Source organism: Anolis carolinensis, chromosome 6, assembly GCF_035594765.1.
Source record: "Anolis carolinensis isolate JA03-04 chromosome 6, rAnoCar3.1.pri, whole genome shotgun sequence".
NCBI lineage: Eukaryota > Metazoa > Chordata > Lepidosauria > Squamata > Dactyloidae > Anolis > Anolis carolinensis.
The window spans coordinates 99,532,053-99,554,050 of NC_085846.1; the positions used below are offsets into that span (position 1 = coordinate 99,532,053).

The window sequence follows — 21,998 nt, forward strand, 5'->3', positions numbered from 1 at the left end:
GAACTATTTAGTGGGCCATAGAAAACGGTTATTCAAATACTTCAAGAAGAGAAGGGGAATGTAGAACAATTATGATTTTAATTGTTGATGGGGTTACTGCATTTTATTTTTTTACTTATTAAAAATACTGTCTGATACAACTTTTTTCCAATACATGTAATGCTACAAACAAAAAAGAAAAACAAAAGAAGCCTACAAGCAAACAGATAAAAGGCTCTTTAATCATTATAAAAAGCAAAGGCAGTCCAAGTTGGTGATAAGAAAAGTTCCAGTTTCCGATCAGATGAATATTTTTACTGAGCCAACAAAAATGTCATTGTTATTTTTGAGCAGCCTTCCATATTCTCCAGAGTTCTTCATCAGGCTAGATGGTAAACAAATAAAGGAGGAAGAGGGAAAGGCTAGGAGTGGATTATGGCAAGAGGCAGCAGATGCTCAAATTAGGCTCTATTGAATCTCACAACACGTTTCAAAGAAATCATAAAGTTATACAACATTTTGCAATAATGAAGACAGCCATCCAAACTTATTTCATTATAGATTGGTGTGGGGACTTCTGGTTCTTCAGACGTAGCTTAACTCCATCTCTCATCAACCCCAGCATGGCAATTGGTCAAGGGTGATGAGTGAACAATGTATAAAGGGCCAACAGGATACTCTATCGTCTGACTGAAAACAGGCTAGCTTTCCACTCTTCCCCACTACTTCTCAAACTCTCAAAACAGCTGAAAATCTGCCCAAAATCTGGAAGTGGCATGATGTACCTTTGTATTGATTCATTACTTGACAACTGATTTGACTGATCTATTTTAGTTGGGATTCATCAATCAGATTCCAAAACAAATGTTTTTATATCCTTAAAATTGAATGAAAGAGATCCTAGAAGGCATTCAAATGAGTCTCTTTTAGGTACTGTGATGGGCCCATATGGTGCAATGGTTTGAGGACTGGAATCAGATTCTGGAGATCAGGGTGACCTTGGGCAACACGCTTTTTCAGCTTCAGAGAAAGGGAAAGGCACATCTCATCGGAATAAATCTTGCCAAGAAAACTGTGATAGGTCCACCATAGGGTTGGTATAAGTTGGAAATGACTTGAAACCACAGACCAACAAGATGTGATGCCTTTAGGTTTCATCTAGAATTGACTAGAGGACTGGTGAGATGAAGGAGCAAATAAACATGTTTCAAAAAATGAAACTCTCCTGTTATCTGGACCGATCACTGTAGTTATCCAATAGGTAGCCTGCGTACATTTTACCAAGTCCAATAAGGGAAATTCAGCCTGAAATACTATTCATACTTGTCTCAAAGTAAAGCCTTATGAACTCATTTCGATTTGTTCCTGAATAGATGTACACATGATTACCCTATTACTGTCTTTAATATCAGTCTAAGCAAAGAAAAAAATGACCATCTATTTAAAATGTTAGATATATATTTATTTGTTTACTATGGCCAATTCGTTTGGAAGCAAAATTTTTGAAGAACCATGTTTCAAGAACAGCCGTTCTCCTCAATTAAACAACTGTCTGAATTACAGAACAATAATTCCTCCCAACCAATAAAAATATGCATGTGTGTGAGGACAATTAATAAAGTAATTATAATAAGTTTATGACTACTGTAGGTTATTTTCTTAATAAGAAAACAATGTATAAGCTGCAGCACTGCCACACAGGAAATGTTTAGATCTGCCTACAGGAAATGTTTACAGCATATTTTCCCCCAAAGCCCTTGTTTATACTATAACAGTTTCTATGGGATGTGCAAATATATGCTGAAAAGTGTGTGTGTGTGCAGATCATAAGAAATCTGTAATACAGCAAAGCCTTCTTGCTGTTTTGATGTAAGGAAACTACTACCTAACAACAATGGACCCCATGCTGTTAAGAAAAAAGCCACTTGCATTAGATTTTTCATTTTGTTTTTCCCACTGGCTTCCTTCAGGAAGTTATTGAGAGCAGTTTGTATATAGCACATAATGACCTTATTCAAATCAGTTCAGAAGGTAAATGAGGCAAAATTATCTTGCAGATGGTGGCAAAGAAAACAGGAAGCTTCCCAAGTCAGCAATATTTAAGATGCTTTCCTTGCTGTTTCATTTTTGCCATAAATTATCTCCCATCTTTACAGCAAAATATATTTTTGTCAGAACTTGAAACAGACATTTTCTGGAGTACAACTCTGAGAATCCTAAAGCCAGCAGGGCCACTGGTTCTACAATCCAAATAAATAACTCTTCTGACTTCTGATTTTTCTCTATCCCTTGCCCATTTATTATTGCTTTTGAAAAACAAGATTAAGGGAGAGACACAATGTATCAAACTAGTGTGCTTGATAGATTTTACTCACGAAAATATGCATTCTTGTAAAAGTTTGAATTTTGAGTATGTCAAATCTATGGTTTTCTTATGTTATACACTAATGAAAGGTGCGCGTTAGGAGCCCAAACTTAGCTGGCATTGTGTTAATTCCAAATAAAAGTGACTTTAATATATACAACTGAAAATGCCCATCATCATCTCCCCTTGAATGATTAAATTAAATGTTGGCAAAGATTTGTGAAGAGTGGCTTCCTAAAAAACACTATCACTTGTTTCAGGAAAGCATGAGTAGAAGCAAAGAATGGACAGAAGAAAAACAGGTAGCTTGGACTAGGACTGGGGACACCTGGGTTCAAATCTCAGGTTACAGTATTCAGAATGCTGGACCAGGGAGATCTGGGTTTAATTCCGCTCTCAAATGATGCTCAATGGTTGGATCTCTATTGGTCAGCCCATCTTACTTCATGGGCTCGATGTGGCAGGAAATGGGATCACAGAAGGACCATTTACAATAGGCTCTTTGTGTCTCTAGCAGCATTAAATTTTATGGCAAGTGATGAGAGACTGAGGAATGTAGAAACCAGTGCACTCTTGATGAAACTGAAGCATATTTCATGTAATCTGTTCACAATCTGCTTCAAAAGTCCAGTCAGTAAGCGAAACAGAGAAAAATCTTGGAGAAATAAAAACTGCTGGATGGCTTCCTTGGGTGAGATAATACTTATTGGGAATTGCTTCTTCTGAGTGAAAGGTCTTGGTGGACAGATTGTATAATTAATTCGCTGAACAAAAAGTAATGGTTCAAAGGTATCAGTATGAAGCTCACTGGGTGCTTTGAAACAGTCAGCCTAACCTACTTCATAGGGCTTTGAAGAAATACTGAAATGAAGGCATTGGAATGTATTTGAAACAGCTAACAAATTTCACTATCAGGATGCATCAAGTCCTACAAAGAACCCACAAAGCTATGAATCTTTGGGAAGGATTTGGACAACACTGCTGTTGTACTCTCAGTTCACAAACGTGCTTATTATGTGGGTTCATGGGATAAAGAAACAACCTTCTGTGTTTTTAACATAATTATTTGAAGAAAAATAAGGACTTCTCTGTCTTCCTCTTGCTCCTAGAATGTTAAACCTAGAATGTTCATAGATGTGAGCGAAGCCACTATAACAAAATCTGAGGAAGTCCTTCTTGGGAAGAGGATGTCAGTTATTAGTCCAGGCAGGAGGGGATGGATGTCAACTGTATAGCTCTTCCAGAGATGTTTCAAGTGGGCCATCCAGACTTTCAGTTCAAGCCAACCACTTCTACTTTAGACTCTGTATTTGGCTTTCCCGTGGTTATTGATAACACATATGTGCTGAAACAACATATCACCAATCATAAAATGCAAATAACAGTATTTACATAACCACATTATGCACTACAATAATAAAAGTTGTGCTGACTTGTCTAAATCCCTACAACTGACAACATAGATTACTTGGGAGTGTTGAAAAAAAAAGAAGACTTTAACAAATATGTACTGCCATATAATGAGACAGGCCCCTGGTTTGTACAGCTCAGCATTGTCCACACTGACCGACTGGCATGAACTCTATAGTGTTTCAGACCAAAGTCTTTCTCAGCCCTACCCGGAGAGGCCAGGGATGGAGCTTGAAGCCTTTAACATTCAAACCATAAGTCTAAGTTATACCCTTTCTCCTCCCCTTCTGCTGTGATTCTGATTCAAAACACTACCTTCAAGGCAGTTTCACAAAAGAGACATACAGTAGAGTCTCATTATCCAACATTCGCTTATCCAACATTCTGGATTATCCAACGCAGTTTGCCTCCCGCCCCAATCCATAGCTGTTTCTCTAGGCAGCAAGGATTTAACTTTTTATGGATTTAATTTCTGGCAATGTTGCTACTATAAGTTCATTTTATGCAATTCTATCTTTATTTAGAGTGAATTTGTTAGTAGCCAATGTTTTTGTAGTCAATATTTTCAATATATTGCAATGTTTTGGTGCTAAATTCATAAATACATTAATTACTACATAACGTTACTGTGTTTTGAACAGCTTTTTCTGTCGATTTGTTGTAAAACATGTTTTTGGTGCTTAATTTGTAAAATCATAACGTATTTTGATGTTTAATAGGCTTTTCCTTAATCCCTCCTTATTATCCAACATTTTCGCTTATTCAACGTTCTGCCAGCCTGTTTATGTTGGATAAGTGAGACTCTACTGTAGTTAGTCTGCCAGAGTTAAATGAAAAAGTTTGGAAACATTACTTTTGGAATACACTCCCCACAACTTCTTATCCAGCTTGGCCAGTGGCCACACTCACTGAGCGATTCTGGTAGTTACAAAGAAGTAAATTTTCTAGGGTCTTGGCACATTATATAACCAATGAAATGCTGTGTACATATGCTTAGGCAAAACCAGACTGAAAAACACAGCAGAGAAACTACAGAAATGATTATGGTTACAAACACTAAGCAGAAACAAAACCGAGACTACTTGGATTATCAAGTCACTTGTTTATAAAACAAAATTCTTCAGCATTCAAAGCAGTCACTTACATTTAGATCTCTGAAGTACTCATTGTAGTCTAAGGCATAGCCTACCACAAATAAATTTGGAATTTCAAATCCATAATCTGGGGGAAAAAACAAGGAAGGAATTAACTGACCTGGGAAAGTCTGCATAGCCAAATCCCAATGATTGCTAATTCAGGATTCTTAGATGGGAACATTTCATTATGGCTAAAGAAGTGTGTGTCATCTCTGAAATTAGATATCTGAAATCAGGGAGTTCTGATTGACTTTGGATATACTGTGGGCAAGGGAATCTAGTCATCACTCATTCTGTAATTCATACTCAAAACACAATTTGGAGGCGTGAGCATCTCTAATGAGTTTTCAACAGCCTTAATCAACCAACTTGGACAGTATCAGATTATATCATAAATTTTGCACTTGGTTGCAAGATAACACCCAACTGAACAATGTTTCTTTCTAAAGCCATTGTGAAGCTGCAACACAGTCTAAGCCTCTTGAGCAAAATGCTGACACCATATATTGTTCATTATAGTTGTGCATTGTATATTGAAATTATGCAACAACGTCTAGACATTAACAAGTGTTACATAATGTTGCTATTCTCCACAAGCGTTCTGCATTGTTCTTGTAGCGTATTTCTGCATGCAGATATTTGGACTACAGAAAGGTGATGTCAGATTAACAGCTATAGTTCTCACGTACATCACTACAAATACAACTATTGACATTCATGATCCTTCTCAATATACCAACTTCAACACGCTTTAAAATGATCATGTGGACATTTATTAATTAGTTCCAGATGTTTCCCTTAAACAGAGCTAAGGCAACTGAGGCACAAAGGGAGGGGCTGGCTATAAATGGAGCATTCTTATCTAGGTGGCACTTTCATTTCTTAAACACCATTCTTAGCATCCCTTTTGAACAACACCCTGGTGACTAGACCTGTTGCATCTTGCCTGTTGACCGAAAGCATGACAATGGAACATTTTAGTTACTTCCCAGTCAGGAAATGAAGAGAATCTGCACGAGAGCACTTACAGTCAGGTCTGTACCCATCAGGTTGAGATGTTCTCTTCAGCAGCAAACTATCATTAAATAAAGAACAAAATGTTTTGGTTGTTTTAAGAAAAACTGGACTTGTTCAAATAACTCATTTTCTTGGCTTCATTAAATTTATATTTTTGCACACTTTCCTACGGCCTCCATCCAGGCCTGTGACAGGTTAATTTCAGAGTAATGAAATGTTGCCCAGGATCATCTAGCTAGCACAGCCAAGAGAATTTCTGGGAGTTATAGTTCAAAGAAGTAATTTTTTTACTCTGCTTTAACCACTGTCCAGCAGCAACTTATTGGGGCCTGCCAGATACCTCAGAACAGACAAAGCTATCTTCACTGATCACGCTGATCATCTTTTTAGTCCAGGACCGTCTATTCTGGCAGTAAGTTTATAAAGTCTAAGCTAAAGAAAAGTATATCCCAACATCTACCTCACTCAATTTAACTAAAGGGGCTCAGGCTCAAATCGAAAACCATGGTTTGTCAAGAATGTCTTCTATACCTTGCTATATGTAGCAATGGTCCTGGTTTAAGGAGAACCTTTCTCTCCTAAATAATCTCATGGCAGCATGCTGAACATCTAGTACAGGGATGAGGAACTTCGGGCCCTCCAGAGATTTTGGCTTACAATTCACAGAAATTACAACCAGTACAGTCATGGGTAAAGAATGACAGAATCATAAAAAGTCTGGTGGGACAGTTTTCTATCTGTTTTAATGTAAGGGTGGAACTACATAACCCATTTTTCTGTAATACCTGGATCCTCCAATATAGACCCTTTATAATACAAAAAGTATTTCTGAGTTCTGCTAATGAAATCCTTTCAACTGAAGGATCTAGGTACTGAAAGCGAATGCAAAGAATATTCTTAATCCTGCTTTTATATTCCTTTCCCAGATACTACACTTACCTTGCCACCTTAACCATTCTAGGCTCGCATTTTTCTATATTATTTAGGAGGGCTCTCATTGTCCTTCCAGTTCCAATGATATCCTTTGTAAAGCATAAGAAGAAACAGTAACAAAGAAATTGCAAAGTTCTATAACATCAAGATCACTCCATTACTCTAATCTCTTTGGAAACTTGTTGCTTCCATTCCCCTTTCAATGTCAGTTTAAAAAAACAACAGTGTTATACCCACCAGAGTGTAGTAAAGAAATTTTGTTCTATGAAATATAAATAGAAAACGTTTCCCTTCAATTGAAATTAATTTCAGTCCAAGCTTTTTTTTTTTAAAGTTTCAAGATCAGCTTTGTGGAGATATTTAGTCTACATTTATAAGATAACACAAAATATCTATATTAACCTGTTCTTGTGGTCAGAGTTTTGAGAAGTCACTGTATAGGACAAAGACTCTGTAGCCAAGTAACTTTTCCAACAACAATAACTAACAACAACAACAACAACAACTATGATAATACAGACTTACCTCCACAATTAACACGTTCTGAAGCAAAATAAATTTAAAAGAAAAGGGAGAGAAAGGAATTAATTAGACAACACAATGGATATGTGGCAAAGATATACAACAGTAGACTGCAATCCCCTTAATTCTCTTCCCTACTTTCCCAGTGAGTTCTGGGATGGGAAAGAAAGTCTTGATTCTAGGTAGAAGTAAGATTTTATCTGGGAAATAGTAAAGTCACAGAGATAGGGAAGAGTTTCTTGGTTCTACTCCAGTGGTTCTCAACTTGTGGGTCCCCAGATGCTTTGGTCTACAACTCCCAGAAATTCGAGCCAGTTTATCAGCTGTTAGGATTCCTGGGAATTGAAGGCCAAAACATCTGGGGACCCACAGGTTGAGAACCACTGCTCTACTCGATCATCTGAAGCTCCCAGCCAGACTTGTCTTCACTATAATGTGATGAGATATGTCCTTCTTATAAGAGACCCACATGTTGAGAACCACGGTTTTAAAGGTAATTCCTAGTCGACTTTAATCTTGGTCTTAACACAAATGCAAGTGCACTGAGTTGGAACTAGCTAATCAGCTGGGTTGGCAGAAGACAGCCACCTTGCTGCCTTTCCTTTCTACAAGTGTCTCCAATCACTGAAAGTGCTACACAGAAGATCCAAGGAAGTTGCTAGATGAGTTATGGTACAGAGCAGGGTTTTATTAAACTGTTGGTCCCAACCCCAAATGGGATCCCCTTAATTGGGGTCATGAAAAATTCGGCAACAATAAAAGGTTTCTGAATGCCCCTTTACATTTACACGAATCCATTAGCAACAATATGAAGTGTTTACAGTGGACTCGACATAAATTCCTTCAGTTGTACTTCCTAAAACGGCAAAACAACCTGTTTAGTAAGCCTTGCAAATGCAATAAAAGTTTGGTTTTTATAACTATTTGATTTATATACCTATATGCCCAGGATCATGCAAAAATTTCTCAGGTGGAAAAGGATCATGTGTGGAAAAAGTTTAAGAATCCCTGGTATAAAAGATAAAAAATTCCCTCAGATTGGACCAAGGAACTTTGCAAGGGTGAAGCCCTTTAACTAGAAGGCAGATCCTGGATCTTAAAACGATTGTACACAAACAAGCAAATCCATATTGTACACATTGTTAACACTGGGGAAGAGACAGGTCACCCCCAAACTAGCTGTCACTACAGTGAGGATGGTAATAATTCCTCAATGTGAGATTCTGTTTAAACAGCACAAGAGTTAGATAATGCAAAGAGAATTTTCAATATATGCTTGGAGTCTGGTAATTTTATTAAACCCAACAGCAAATGTGCACAAGTATGGAAGTCTTAGTTTTTCAAACTACAGTTCCCAGAATCCTACAGCCAACGTGACTAGTGCTCTCTCATTCTTTTTCATCTCCATTGCCACCTTCTACATATAATTACTGGTACTGTATATATGTCTTATACTAAGTCAGACTATGGGGCTATCTAGCTTAGTGCTGTCCATACCTACAATCTTTTCTGATGGAGAAATTTACAGAGTGACACCTGATCTGTAAAGAGCTGAGACTACTCAAGCCACCAGGCAACATCTTTGCAAATTATATTAGCAAATGGTAGCAGGTTAGCTAATAAAACTTTTTAAGAGACACAGTATGCTTTATTGGCGGCAAGAGTAATTCCCACAGAAATCCCTTCTGCTGATAGTCAATAATATTTACTTCAGCTTTCTTTCTAATGGTAAATAACTCAGCTAATAATAAGCTCATGTGGAACTGGCAGAGCTTGGAAATTTTACTGTTTTTGGACTACAAGTCACATAATCCTCCAGTCTCACTTTTCCAAACTCTAGCTGCTGGTTACCCTTTCCCCTTTTCTCTTCTGCAATGTTTAGAAACTACAGCAATATTTCTATGTAGTCTTTCTTGGTTGTGCTGCAGTAAATGTAATAATATGGTATGTTCATGTTGCAGAGTTATGTAGTTATTATATAAAGAAGCTTGATTATCCTGTTTTAAAAAGCTTTCCAACAGATTGCCTTTGTTAACTTCGATGAAAACATTGTTCCAAGTCTTCTGTTTAACTTTAACCTCATCAACAGTTGACATTATTTGGGCTTCCTGCTACCCTGAAGGTCCAGAGAGCCTTGTAAAATGAGATTGTTGTCCTATTTCAGAACTTGGAAATGTTAAGTTTTAAAAATTACAATGTCCAGAATATTTAGTCAGCAGGATCAGTGGCCATGGTATCTTGTGTAGTATGGGAACAATAGTCCAAAAACCCTAACTTCTCTAAACACTGGTTAGTCTTGCAAACAATTCATTAGTGAAAGACATGAAAATGATTTGATTCTGATATGACAACAAACTGTTCTTTATTGAATGAGAACAGAAATGGGCAAGGGAGCAAATTAAAAATGTGTCAACATTATGTTCATTATGTTCCAAACAAACCAAAATATGAAATCATGACCATTTTTCATATACCTGTGTGATAATGAATGATTCTCTGTTAAAGTGATTTCCCCATATTTGCACAGACTGGGAAGCATTACAAACCATGATTGCAGGATTTGTTAGATTTTGGCTATGCATTTTCCATGAGAAATGGCCAAGAGAATAAAACAACAATAAATCCCACAATGGGAAAAATAAATTGACAGTAACTTGATATGAATCTCAAATGTGAAGAGATAAAAAAATTGTAAAAACCTAACCAGTTGAAACAGAATTACGTTAAATGTGCAAATTAAAAAAAAATCACAACTACATTGAACAAATCAGCAATGAAAGCCAAATGTCTGTCTAAACAAAACATGTGGCCCACTAACAATTCTAGGTTGTGCTCAGGGAGCTGCAAAGTATGTTGAATTTGTATGCATCACTACTACGAACCTGCCCATTTTTCTTTGTTTGGGAGGACATGAACATGCTTTCACCCATTGGACTGTGTTCAATTTAGAGATCCACAGACAATGGAAGGAATATCCTCAAAGCTCAAATAACACAAAATACAAGAGGCATCATGAACTTCAACAAAACTTTTATGTGGAGTGAAGAATATTAAAATTATTTTTAAAAATTAAGAAGAAAGGAAGAATCAAACACAGAGAAAGTTATGAATGGAACATGGGGAACAACTATCACTCTTTTCTCTGCTCTCAAAATCTAGAATATTGTATCTGACCATGTAAGTTTTACTTTACTGTTAATTTGCTTTACTGGTAAAATCCAGATTTAGTAAATCATAAATGTAAATGGATTTAAGTTACTGATCGTATTGATTTCAATGTTTCTACTCTCATTCATGATTAAATCTAAACTTTTCAACGGGGCAGAGTCAGACTAAACCGAATTTAGGTCTTTTTGAAGTGAATGGGACATGTTGCTCATGACTAAACCAAGTCCCATCAGTTAATTGCTTTATCACCTGTGTGAAGTGCTTTGAGTTCTAATATAGTTGTGGATAGATATATAAATATTGTAAATAAAGGTACTGTCACTGATATCCTCAAACAGATCCTTAATTTCTTAACAATCTCTCTTTATGTTTGTGTTTGGAGGCATTCTCTTTGCATCTGTAGCAGAAAAGTATTCACGCTAATTATATCTGCTGGAGATAGGCAGGTAAACTGTCAACTGCGTGTCTGCAATCCAGCTAGGCAAGAAGAGTTCAATGTGGAAGAAATAATTTCAACAGAGAATTCCTTCAGCCACAGGAACAGCAAAATGAAGCTTCCAAAAATCCTTTTTCATGGGCAACTGCACAAAGCAGCAGCAGAGTTTGGGTTCTTCCCAAAAATCCTGACAAGGCTCTTTGTTGTGTTTAAGACTGGATACTTCTCTACCCAAATAAGATGCACAGTATTCAGAACAGGATTGTGTGTTTTCACTATGATTTTCAGGTTTAGATGGCTAGGGTTGTTAAGGGTTAATTATCTTTGCATGTTTATAGTCAGGAATGGATTGTTCTTCCACATCCACTGCCTAGCTGCAATACTAACCAGCAATCATTTTTCTCTTCTCTTTCTCTTCTCCATGAGATAGCGGATTTGATTATACATAATTAATTTTACAAAGAAGAAAGCTGAGCTAGTTTCTCTATTTCACCCTCTGTGAAGATGGAGGTGGAATTAGTTGTGGCAAAGCTTTTGCCCTGCTGATAGAAAGATCCAGTACTCTCTCACCCAGTTCCAACAAAAATTGCAATCTTTACACAAGTATCAGAACCTAAATGCTGGTAGACCTTTGCCTATTAAAGTCCATTAACCCATGAAAAAGTCAACCAGGACCTGAAGCCAACAGTAGATAGAACTCAAAAAGACAGGTTTGGAGTCAGAACTCCAAATGAGTAGAATTTGCAGTGCTATGAAATCATTTAATACTGTCTGTTTGTGCTCTTGCATATTTTTATTTCTCTCAATATCACATTCCTCCCCTCTTTTCCTGTCAACCCATCGCTATGCGTCATATGAAACTAGCATGTCACAAATTTAAGCCCAAAACACTCTGTTCACAAGTTGTTTAGTTTCTCATCCAAGTTCTAAGAAAATACTGGAAATCACTTTTTTTTATTAGGCAAACAAGGAAGAAGGGGGTTAATAACACTTATTTCAATTAATAATAACACTTAGGGTTAAACTACACCTATTAGTGGCATATTGCAATTACTGTGGTTAGCATCGGCCATGTTCGTGCTCCACCAAAAGAAGCCGAAAGGAAGGGGACATATAATGGGGAAAAAATCACCTCCACAGATAGAGGTGTTGGGAAGAAGTGTTGTTTAGTGGAATAACAGGATGGAATGAAAGAGCTAAACTGCCCTTCTCCATGCAGCGTGATCCCAATACAGATTATACCCCCTTCTCTGGTGAATGCTTTTGCTGAAGAAAGTCATGTTCTGCAATGGAACCCTGGTATTGAAAAAACCAACAACACAATTCAAGAGGAGGCAAATGGACTGTTTTGCTACATACACACTTCCACGGCTATTAGATGTACCATTATTCTCTAAATTTAGCTGGTTGGTACACTGCAGATACACCAAAGATTACATTGAGTACATCAGAGTGGGGAACATTTATTTGTTTGTTTGTTTACTGCAATTCTACCCTGCTATATTCACACATTTTAACAGTGGTTGGACTCCAGCTTTCAACAATCCCAGGCAATGGGAAGAGATAATGTTAGTGGCTTTTAAATAATATCTGGAAGACTCTCTACAGGTTTCCTATCCCTGCTGTAAACTCTAGCAAGTCACCATTAAAAGCCTTGTTAATGTAGCAGTAGATACATTTACTAACTGGAGACAACATGGTAAGACAACGAAAACTTTTTTTTTTTTTACTCCTGATGCAGTCAGTTTTTAGGGATTTTTTCTGCAAGTACTCCAAAATTAGCCTTTCAAATCTGAAAAAGGTAACATGAACAGTTAATACATGGATTTCTGTTTCCTAATATATCTCAAAAGGTGGCAGTAAGCCTCTTTTAGAAAACGAAAATGAAAAGGATTTTTCTGAAACATATCAAGCTTTATCTAATCCTGTCAACTGGGATTATTTAAGTAATCTGTGAGCAATGAGGAAAATAATCATGTACTGTTTATAACCACTGTTCTGTTAGTGACAAATTTCTTAAAGGTCGCTTGCATTTAACACGGAGGATATTTATAACAAAATGGGTACATTTACATAACCTTTGTGAGGACATCCATGATGTCCTCAGTTAGAAAAGGAGGCAGATCTAATAGGACACTGGCAGGAAACTGCTAATTCATCTTTGCAACGAAATTGGCATAGTGGGCAACAGGAATGGACAGTTCAGTCTATTTCTAGTCTGTGATTTTTTTTGTCTGTGTTCTTTCCTAAGAATATTACTGCTTGCGTATGCAGATTCTGGTTTTTAAAAAAATCTGTACTGAAATGTGTACTTGAATGTATAATTTAGTGTTACAAGGTATGGTCTTAGAAGTTTTTAATAATAAAAAAGTAATAGCCACTCCAAGTATCTTGAAAGGCTGACTGCCATTGAGATTACCACTCCCTTATTCGAATTGGGGGTCACGAGGCAACAATTTCTCTACTTCCTCCCATTACAGTCTAAACAAATGAATAGAAGCTGTTACTTGAATTTTAGGGCATAATTGTCTGTGAACAAAAAACAACATAATAATGTTTAAGGAGAGACTTCAGATCACCTTGTAACACTATAAGAATTCAACAACATTAGTCAGAGTAGAGACTGAAAAGCCAATTTTGGACTACAGCTTTCAAAATCTCTCAGCCAGAACAGTCCCTAGAAATGGTAATTTGAAAAAAGTAAGTTTTTCCAGTTGTGATTCAGAGAAGCACAAAAGTTTGAAGTAATTTAAATCTAGAATAGAACTACATCCTTATTTGTACGTTAAATCAAGAACATGCTGATCAAACTGATTTGTTTCAAAATTCTTAAGACTATCCCAACCAATCTGATTAGCCTGATGGATCAATTAACATAAAGACACTTTTTGATATGTTATCGATCCCTAGAGTTCAGTATTGATAACTTCAATAAGTAATGGCTATCCCGATCTCAGTTAGAAGTCTTCCTGCCTCTTCTAGCTAGTTTCCAAAGACTAAATTTGCAACCCGATGCTCACAGAGTGTGTGCTCTTCTACAGTCTGGTAAGTGACTTGTTCTGCCCTTATAACCTTTGATAACATGTGCAAAAACAAGATGTGCTTACACTTTTTTCAGTAATTTTAAAAACTCAAGAGATGTTGGTAACAAGGGCATTTATTAACATGTAATAACTGGTCAAAGAGCACGTACATAATTACCCAAATTTTTAATTAGTTACATTCCAAGGAATAACACAAGATAATTGCTCTTACAGTGGAAATTAATTTTAATATCCTGTTCAAATTTTTCCTGAGGCTTGCTCTTATGATTTTTCCCCCACACAGATCATCTGCCTAATAAAATAAGTCTTTCTTCAAGCAATGTTTTATATCACTAGGTCTGGATTAAAGAAAGAATTTTGTCCCTGAACAAATCTCCATTTGTTACAAATGAGTAAGTTCAAATAAAGTATCAGTCTGTGGGGAATCTCATATGCTTTCCGGGCTTACAAATGCTTTGAATAAAATATTAACTACGACTACTTAAAAATAGTGACAAGTTCCATGATTTAACTTTGTCAAGATCAATGTAGCAATTTTAGAGCCAAAAAGGACAATTGCTACATTCAAATACCATGATAAACCACCGTTTATCATTAAGGAGCAAATATGGGCAAGCCTTGATCCCACACACTCCTCATTCCCCAGTTCTCCAACAACACAGATGTGAGAAGGATTTTGGAAGTCTTTGCTTCCATATTTAAACATTAAATGTGGTTTGTCTTGTTTGAATGTCTAAACATCTTGCAGTTATTCTTCAATATGATTTTTTTAATCATGAAGAGTTATAGTTCCAACACACTTGCAGTACTAGGTTGAGTGAATGATTACTTAAACCAGTGGTTCTCAACCTGTGGGTCCCCAGATGTTTTGGCCTTCAACTCCCAGAAATCTTAATAACTGGTAAACTGGCAGAGATTTATGGGAGTTGTAGGCCAAACCATCTGGGGACCCACAGGTTACTGACTTAGATGGTTGCAAGATCCTTTGAATGGTCTAAATACTCTAAAGGCACCAGATCCTATCTGATTTTGGGAATTTAGGTGAGTCAGTCCTGGTTAGTTCTTGGATGGGAGACCACCAACAAAGATCAGGTGATGCAGGCTATATTTCTGAGAAAGGATCGGAACAAATCCATGTCAGAGTAAATACCTATAAAATTCATGGTGTTGCCATAAGTCCACAGGAACATGCACAGACTTGTACACTTTTTTCAACCATTGCTCATTTTTTTAGTTTCAAAAACATATTTTTGTGATTACAATTCCAGAGTGGTTATTCTGGCTGGGGGATTTAGTAGACTGCAGTCTAAAAAAGTAATATTCTCAAGACCGATTGATTTAAAAATGACTTTTTAAAAATCTGATGAGCATTCTTTAAAAACAAAACAAAACAAAAAATCTGCTTCTGGAACCATTTCTTAACCAATGACATCTTGGGTTCCCAAAGTGATACCAACATAATGTCATTTAAAAGTTTACAAACCTTTCCAGACAGCTTTGAAAAGTCATCCCCTCCAATGATTTGCGTATCTTGCATGGATTGATCATTCTGGAAAATAAAAATATGCAACATTGTATTTCAATGATAGGAAATGTGAAAATCTGCCTTGATGTTTTGCAGGAGTATATCTTTTTGTTTCTAATTTAGGTTTGGCAACTTCACATTTTTTTAAAAAAATGTAATATTTGTCCTTTCACAAATGAAAAAAATGTATTCCTGATTTAATGATATATAGATTTTAATAACGTTAATAACTATCCGAATTCATATTTAGCCATAATCTAAAACCCAACAATAAGATTTCTAGGGATTAACCTCAGTAGAACATAATTCCAAGGAATACATTTAACCTGTGTTGAGATCAGTCTAAATTCCTATCCCTATTGAGCTTCACTGCATGAAAATGTAGACCGGTTTGCTAAATGTGTGTTATTTCTCTTTTATGTAATAAATAGAACTTTCAAGTGTTTAACTTGAGTGGATAGTGACCACACTTTGAAGTTTATGAAGATCACCGATGATTAAAATTCTAATCATCAGGAGTTTCGGGGTCCGGTGTCATCTGTACGCAGATGATGTCCAGCTCTGTCACTCCTTCCCACCTGTCACTAAGGAGGCTGTTCAGGTCCTGAACCGGTGCTTGGCCGCTGTGTCGGACTGGATGAGGGCCAACAAATTGAAATTGAATCCAGACAAGACAGAGGTCCTCCTGGTCAGTCGGAAGGCCGAACAGGGTATAGGGTTACAGCCTGTGCTGGATGGGGTCACACTCCCCCTGAAGGCGCAGGTGCGCAGTCTGGGGGTGATCCTGGACTCATCGTTGAGCCTGGAGCCCCAGGTCTCAGCGGTGGCTAGGGGAGCCTTCGCACAATTAAAACTTGTGCGCCAGCTGCGACCGTACCTTGGGAAGCCAGACTTGGCCACGGTGGTCCACGCCCTTGTTACATCCCGTTTAGACTACTGCAACGCACTCTACATGGGGCTGCCTTTGAAGACTGTTCGGAAGCTTCAGTTAGTCCAATGGGAGGCTGCCAGGTTAATAACTGGAGCGGCGTACAGGGAGCGTACCACTCCTCTGTTACGTCAGCTCCACTGGCTGCCGATTAGCTACCGAGCACAATTCAAGGTGCTGGCTTTAGCCTATAAAGCTCTAAACGGTTCCGGCCCAGCTTATCTGTCCGAACGTGTCTCCCGCTATGACCCACCTCGAAGCTTAAGATCGTCGGATGAGGCCCTGCTCGCGGTCCCGTCAGCCTCACAGGTGCGGCTGGCGGGGACGAGAGACAGGGCCTTTTCAGTAGTGGCTCCCCGCCTATGGAACGCCCTCCCCATTGAAGTCAGGCAGGCTCCCTCCCTCCTATCCTTCCGTAGGAAGGTAAAAACTTGGTTGTGGGGCCAGGCTTTCGAATAAGAATCAGCAGCATTAATTACTATTATGTATACTGGAACTCAATTGACAGATCCAGTCTTTTAAACTTGTACACGCCTATCTATATTTTATAAATGCATTTTATGAATGTTATATGTAAGTTAATTTTTTAACTGATTTATAGTGTATTGTACTGTTTTTATATGTCTGTTTTATTGTAAGCCGCCCTGAGTCCCCTGTTGGGTGAGAAGGGCGGGATATAAATATTGTAATAAATAATAATAAATAAATAACATAGGCCCACAACTTACCTTAATATCATGGAACCTACAGATTACAGGGTAATATCACTCAGAATCAAACCTTAATGGTCTCCCACTCAAAAGACCAGCTTTTCCCAGTTGGGCTATGACTCATATGACCTCCAGTCAAGCTGGTCAATGGTCATGCTGGCTAGGGATAATAGGAGATTGTAGTCTGGCACCAGCTTTCAGTGGGCTTTTTCATATTAAGCAAAACAATTTATTAAATATTATTTAGTAAGTTTATCATGGAATATTTTTTCTAGTGAAGCACCTGTGTGGATGAAATTCACCATGCAACAGAAAATACCAACGTTCTGCCATGATATCTATTTTCTTTGAATGCGCTGCACTGTTAGCATTTTTTTTCTGGTACAGGAGCATTTGGGTGTTCTTTGCTCTTTTCTGTGAAAACTTCATATAGTTTGGAAAAAATTTTTTTTTGCATTACAACCCTTGGTTGTAACTATCAAACAATAGTTGGTAAACAATGGATATGACAAAGAAAAATTGTCTGGGGTTCCCACTAGAGCAGACCCAACTGAGTCAGTTCTTGAATGATGAGTCAACATTTAAGTAAATTTAATTCATTCAATGGTTCCCTTCTAGGTGGAACTAAGAATAGGATTTAGACCATAAAATAACTTCCTTGTGCATGAAGAAAACAAAACATCTGCTAGAACTCATTGCATTATCAAAAATAAAATAAAAACACAATTTGTATTTCTCTTAGAAAAAATCACAAATGTAAGAGTCTTCCTTATCTAGGTTTTTTTTTTTTGAAAGGAATTATCCACATGGGCATATTTGTGAAAGGGGCTTTGTTTACTTTAAAAAAAAAAGAACAAACCTATTCAATGACTTTGTGGCACATTTCCTTTGCATTTTAACTGTTGGCTTCAGGAGCAACTCTGTTCCTGGCAAAGAACTGGAAAAGTGAATCCAAGAGTCTTTCAAAGCAGAGTTATACTAGCCAATAAGAAAAGTTAAGGATTGTATAGCTGTGAACTGGCTGCTACTGGGAAACTGCTATGTAATTCCCTTTATGAATTATTTGTAATTTGCAGCCAAAGTAAAGACATATTTGCCTACAAAGAAATGAGAAGATGTGCAAATGAAATTTCAGCACACTATTGCCTGCAACGCTTCACTCAGAGCAAAAGTCTTAATACAGGCACGTTTTAAATATTGACATTTACCATCTTTAAGTTCTTGTCCTTACCAAATTTCTTACCTCTTTTCAAATTTTAGCCTTTCCCAAAACTGAGATATTTACTCCTTAGCAATGAACAGAATATCTCTTCAGTGCCAAGGGGCTCATACAATTTTTGAAATACCATTAGCTGGAAATACAATATCATAAAAATCAGTAAGTTGCACATTCTTCTGATTTTCTGCCTTACCTCAACCTAACATATTGCTGTTTCTCATTAATGATTGTTTACTGTCAGTTGACCAACTTTCAAACACTTAGCTATTATGATTCAAGATTGATCACAACTTTCCACTACAGATTAAAGAAATTGCCATCTCTGAAACCTATCATCAAAACGTCAGAGAACAGGCAGCAGATCTATGAAGTCTGACCTTCTACGACAAATGGAACCTGGCAATGCCATGTAAGGACAGATGCCCTCTTGGTTTCAGTACTGGAGCTCTACATTGTCAGGTGAATTAACAAGTCAATTGGAATGCACTAAGGCATACAGAACTCAAATATCAAATTTCTACCCTAGCCTGTCTTTGGGAGAAGCTTTAAGATAGATTACCCTATTCTTTCTGTCATGTGGCCAAAGACTGTCTTGGGCCACTGCTTCTCAAAGCGATTTTCCCTGGACTGATGCTAGTCTACAAGTCATGGTGGTTTGCCTGCCCGCAAGGAGTTTCCAGGAAGGAAATAAGCAGTTGTGGACAATGGGCACGATGATGTTATCATTCTATGGACCAGTCTTTATATGAGACAGCTTATGATGGGCTGTCTGAAACCACTATGGCTCTGAACCTTTGCATCAATAAACAGGCAATAAGACTCCAGCCTTGTAAAGTTTACTGTTTTATGTGTGTGTATGTGCCTTCAAGTCACCTGTCAACTTATAGTGGATATCATATATTCCATAATTTGATCCTAGTTTTCAGAATAGGCAGAATGCCATTTTTTTTTTTAAAAACCCACACTTTGGGGGTTGGGATTGTGTTGGTGTTACTGTATTGCAACTCCTATGATTCCTCACTATAGACTATGTTGGCTAGGTCTACAAAACATATCTGTAGGCTGCACAACAGAGATAGGTAATAGAGGAAAAAAACCCTGTGTTATATTCCTAAGTCCACTGATGGACAATATTAGGACTATCCTCAATATTATTGATATTGGCCAAAATGCAACTTCTCTTTGCTTTGTATGTGTACAACATGCTTTTTTTACAGTCACTTTCTCAAACCTTCCATAACAGCAACAACTTTTACACTGCCAGTTCTTTCACTATTAGATCATGTCTTTAGGATTGGGTGGGGCAGCTTTTAACTATACTTTTTCTACTTTTGTGGGAGAGCAGAGAGATCTTGAATCCATCTCTAACTAAATGTGCAGTATACTGGGTGGTCTTGAGAAACAAAGAGACCCCATCTTATTGCTGTGAACATTGCACAAAGAAACACACATCTGTCAGTTTGCAGTAGCTGTGCAAAAAATTGAGTCTTTTAAAACTGTCCTGGCAGAACAAAGGCTACCTTAATCACGGCACAAACACAACTGTAATAAATTTCTGACCCTCTAGCTCATTAAACTGTTGACAGTCCTTTACTGCACATCAATTTTCCAATCATCTGAAGTGTTATAGGTCTTTTCAAAGGAGGGCTGTTGATCTACTGCTGATAGGAAGAACACAATGGAATTTCTGGAAGAGAAGTATCCAGCAGATGTAGATGCTGGGTGTGTGCTGACAATTCTTCCATTATAATCTTGTTTCATTCAGATTCTGAATTATATATTTTTAAAGTAATGTATTAAGTGTTAATTACTATTTATTCAGATGTCAACTCGTTGTTTTGAAAGTACAGTAGTGGATTATCAACACGTTCTTTTTTAGTTTGTTGTTGTGGTTATTACTATTTTTTTTAATTGAACACACCTACCAGTTTTATGAATACTGATGTAAGTTAATAATAATTTTTTAACTGATTTATATTGCACTGTATAATTTTTATATATGCGTTTTATTGTAAGCCGCCCTGAGTCCCCTGTTGGGTGAGAAGGGCGGGATATAAATATTGTAATACATAAATAAATAAATATTACCAATATTATGTATTTAGAAAAATACAACTAAAATAAGAAAATCACCAATGGCTTTTTGGAATTTCTCCCCCCCCCCCCCCCCAAATATTTTTGAGTCATGGTTGATTGAATCCATGCAGAATTTGTGGATATGGAAGGCCAACTGTACTTTTATTTGATATTTATCTTAATCATTCCTATTTCGTTCCCCCTTCCTTGTTTTTGTGTCCTTTTAAGTGATAAGCATGCAAACGAGATACAAACATTGTATTGTCTACAATTCCCTGAAGAGCCTTCAGTGCTATTTCTCTAGATATACTATATCTAAATATGCATGGAAAACTGCATTACACCATCATATTAATCTGTCTAGTCCAGCCTTTCCCCAACATTTTTGGCTAAAACTCTCATGTACACTAGCTAACATGGTAAGAGAACAGAATTCATGGGTTGACGTTGGAAACATCTAAATGGCAGCATGTTGTGAAAGAGTACTGCTCTCCATGGCCCTAATCATCACCTTCTAACTCGTAATGCCAAGGATTAAACCTGGAAATGTCTTCATCATTCCATAAGACTCATTGCTCTATATATTCTAGGTTTATTTAAACGAGAATGACTTTTAAGGGTGTACTCTCCAGTTATACTGTGACTCACATTCTGCCTCTAGTCAGCAGCAGAAGATCAATTGCAGCGTGCCCTTCTTCCCACCTACTCCTTGTGGAAAAGCCATAATCTTATTCTCTATATTTGCCTTAGAAGTGTTTGATTGACATGAGTACACATTTTCATTTATTTTAACATGTTGGGAAGAATTTATCACCAATTTCGGATGTACACTTTATGAACATGGAATTTGTATACTTGTCATACTTAAGGCAGCAAAATCACTTTTTCTTGTATTAGTTACTAAGAAGATATTCTAAGAATGGGAATGCACCATGATTAATAGGTGTTTGCAAAGGAAACAGTCTTCTTTATATGGAAAGTTTAGCTGGAAGACTGAGAGCATAACAATGAAAGTGCAACTTTCAGGATGCCTGCCGGAATCCTAATTTTAGTAGCAATACCAAGTAGTTTAGTCATTTGGCTGAGCTGTGACATTTAGATGGTCTTATCCATTTCTAGACAATTTAATTAATCAAGGAATTAAGCAGCAGGGTGCACTCTAATCTTGTTTGTGCTGCTGATTTCATGACTGCCTCAAGATTTCAATTATATATGGCTAAATGGTATTTAAACACTGTTGTTGTTCAGATAACTATGTAAGATGGCTAAAGGATGAACTGAGTCTTTCATCTGATATTTTTGAAAGTGCATAACACACTTAGGTTTCAGCATGAAGCCATTGTGACCTGTGGTAGAGCTATCTGGCTTGATTTGGGAAGAGGGGAATGAAACATTCTCCTTTATATTTAAAGATTCATACATTAACTATTTGAAGAGGGACTACAACAAACTGAAACATATCCATCTGAGAGAACCCACTAGGATCTGTCAAAACAAAGTGCCATGAGGGATGTTTAGCCCAATGAGAGA

At 37.2% G+C, this 21,998-nt stretch overlaps 1 protein-coding gene across 2 annotated transcripts in view; it reads right to left on the reverse strand.

The window, feature by feature from the left end:
• Nucleotides 1-201: 201 nt before the first annotated feature.
• prtfdc1 (phosphoribosyl transferase domain containing 1) overlaps nucleotides 202-21,998 on the reverse strand; it is a 44,612-nt gene continuing 22,815 nt past the window's right edge. For both annotated transcript variants that reach the window (XM_008112400.3, XM_003222062.4), the window contains 6 exons: nucleotides 15,494-15,559; nucleotides 7,366-7,383; nucleotides 6,847-6,929; nucleotides 5,919-5,965; nucleotides 4,899-4,975; nucleotides 202-3,689 (listed from right to left, as the gene is read on the reverse strand). In XM_008112400.3, the coding sequence (XP_008110607.1) occupies nucleotides 3,642-3,689; nucleotides 4,899-4,975; nucleotides 5,919-5,965; nucleotides 6,847-6,929; nucleotides 7,366-7,383; nucleotides 15,494-15,559 (339 nt within the window). In that variant the 3' untranslated portion in view covers nucleotides 202-3,641. The remainder of the gene's footprint in view (nucleotides 3,690-4,898; nucleotides 4,976-5,918; nucleotides 5,966-6,846; nucleotides 6,930-7,365; nucleotides 7,384-15,493; nucleotides 15,560-21,998) is intronic.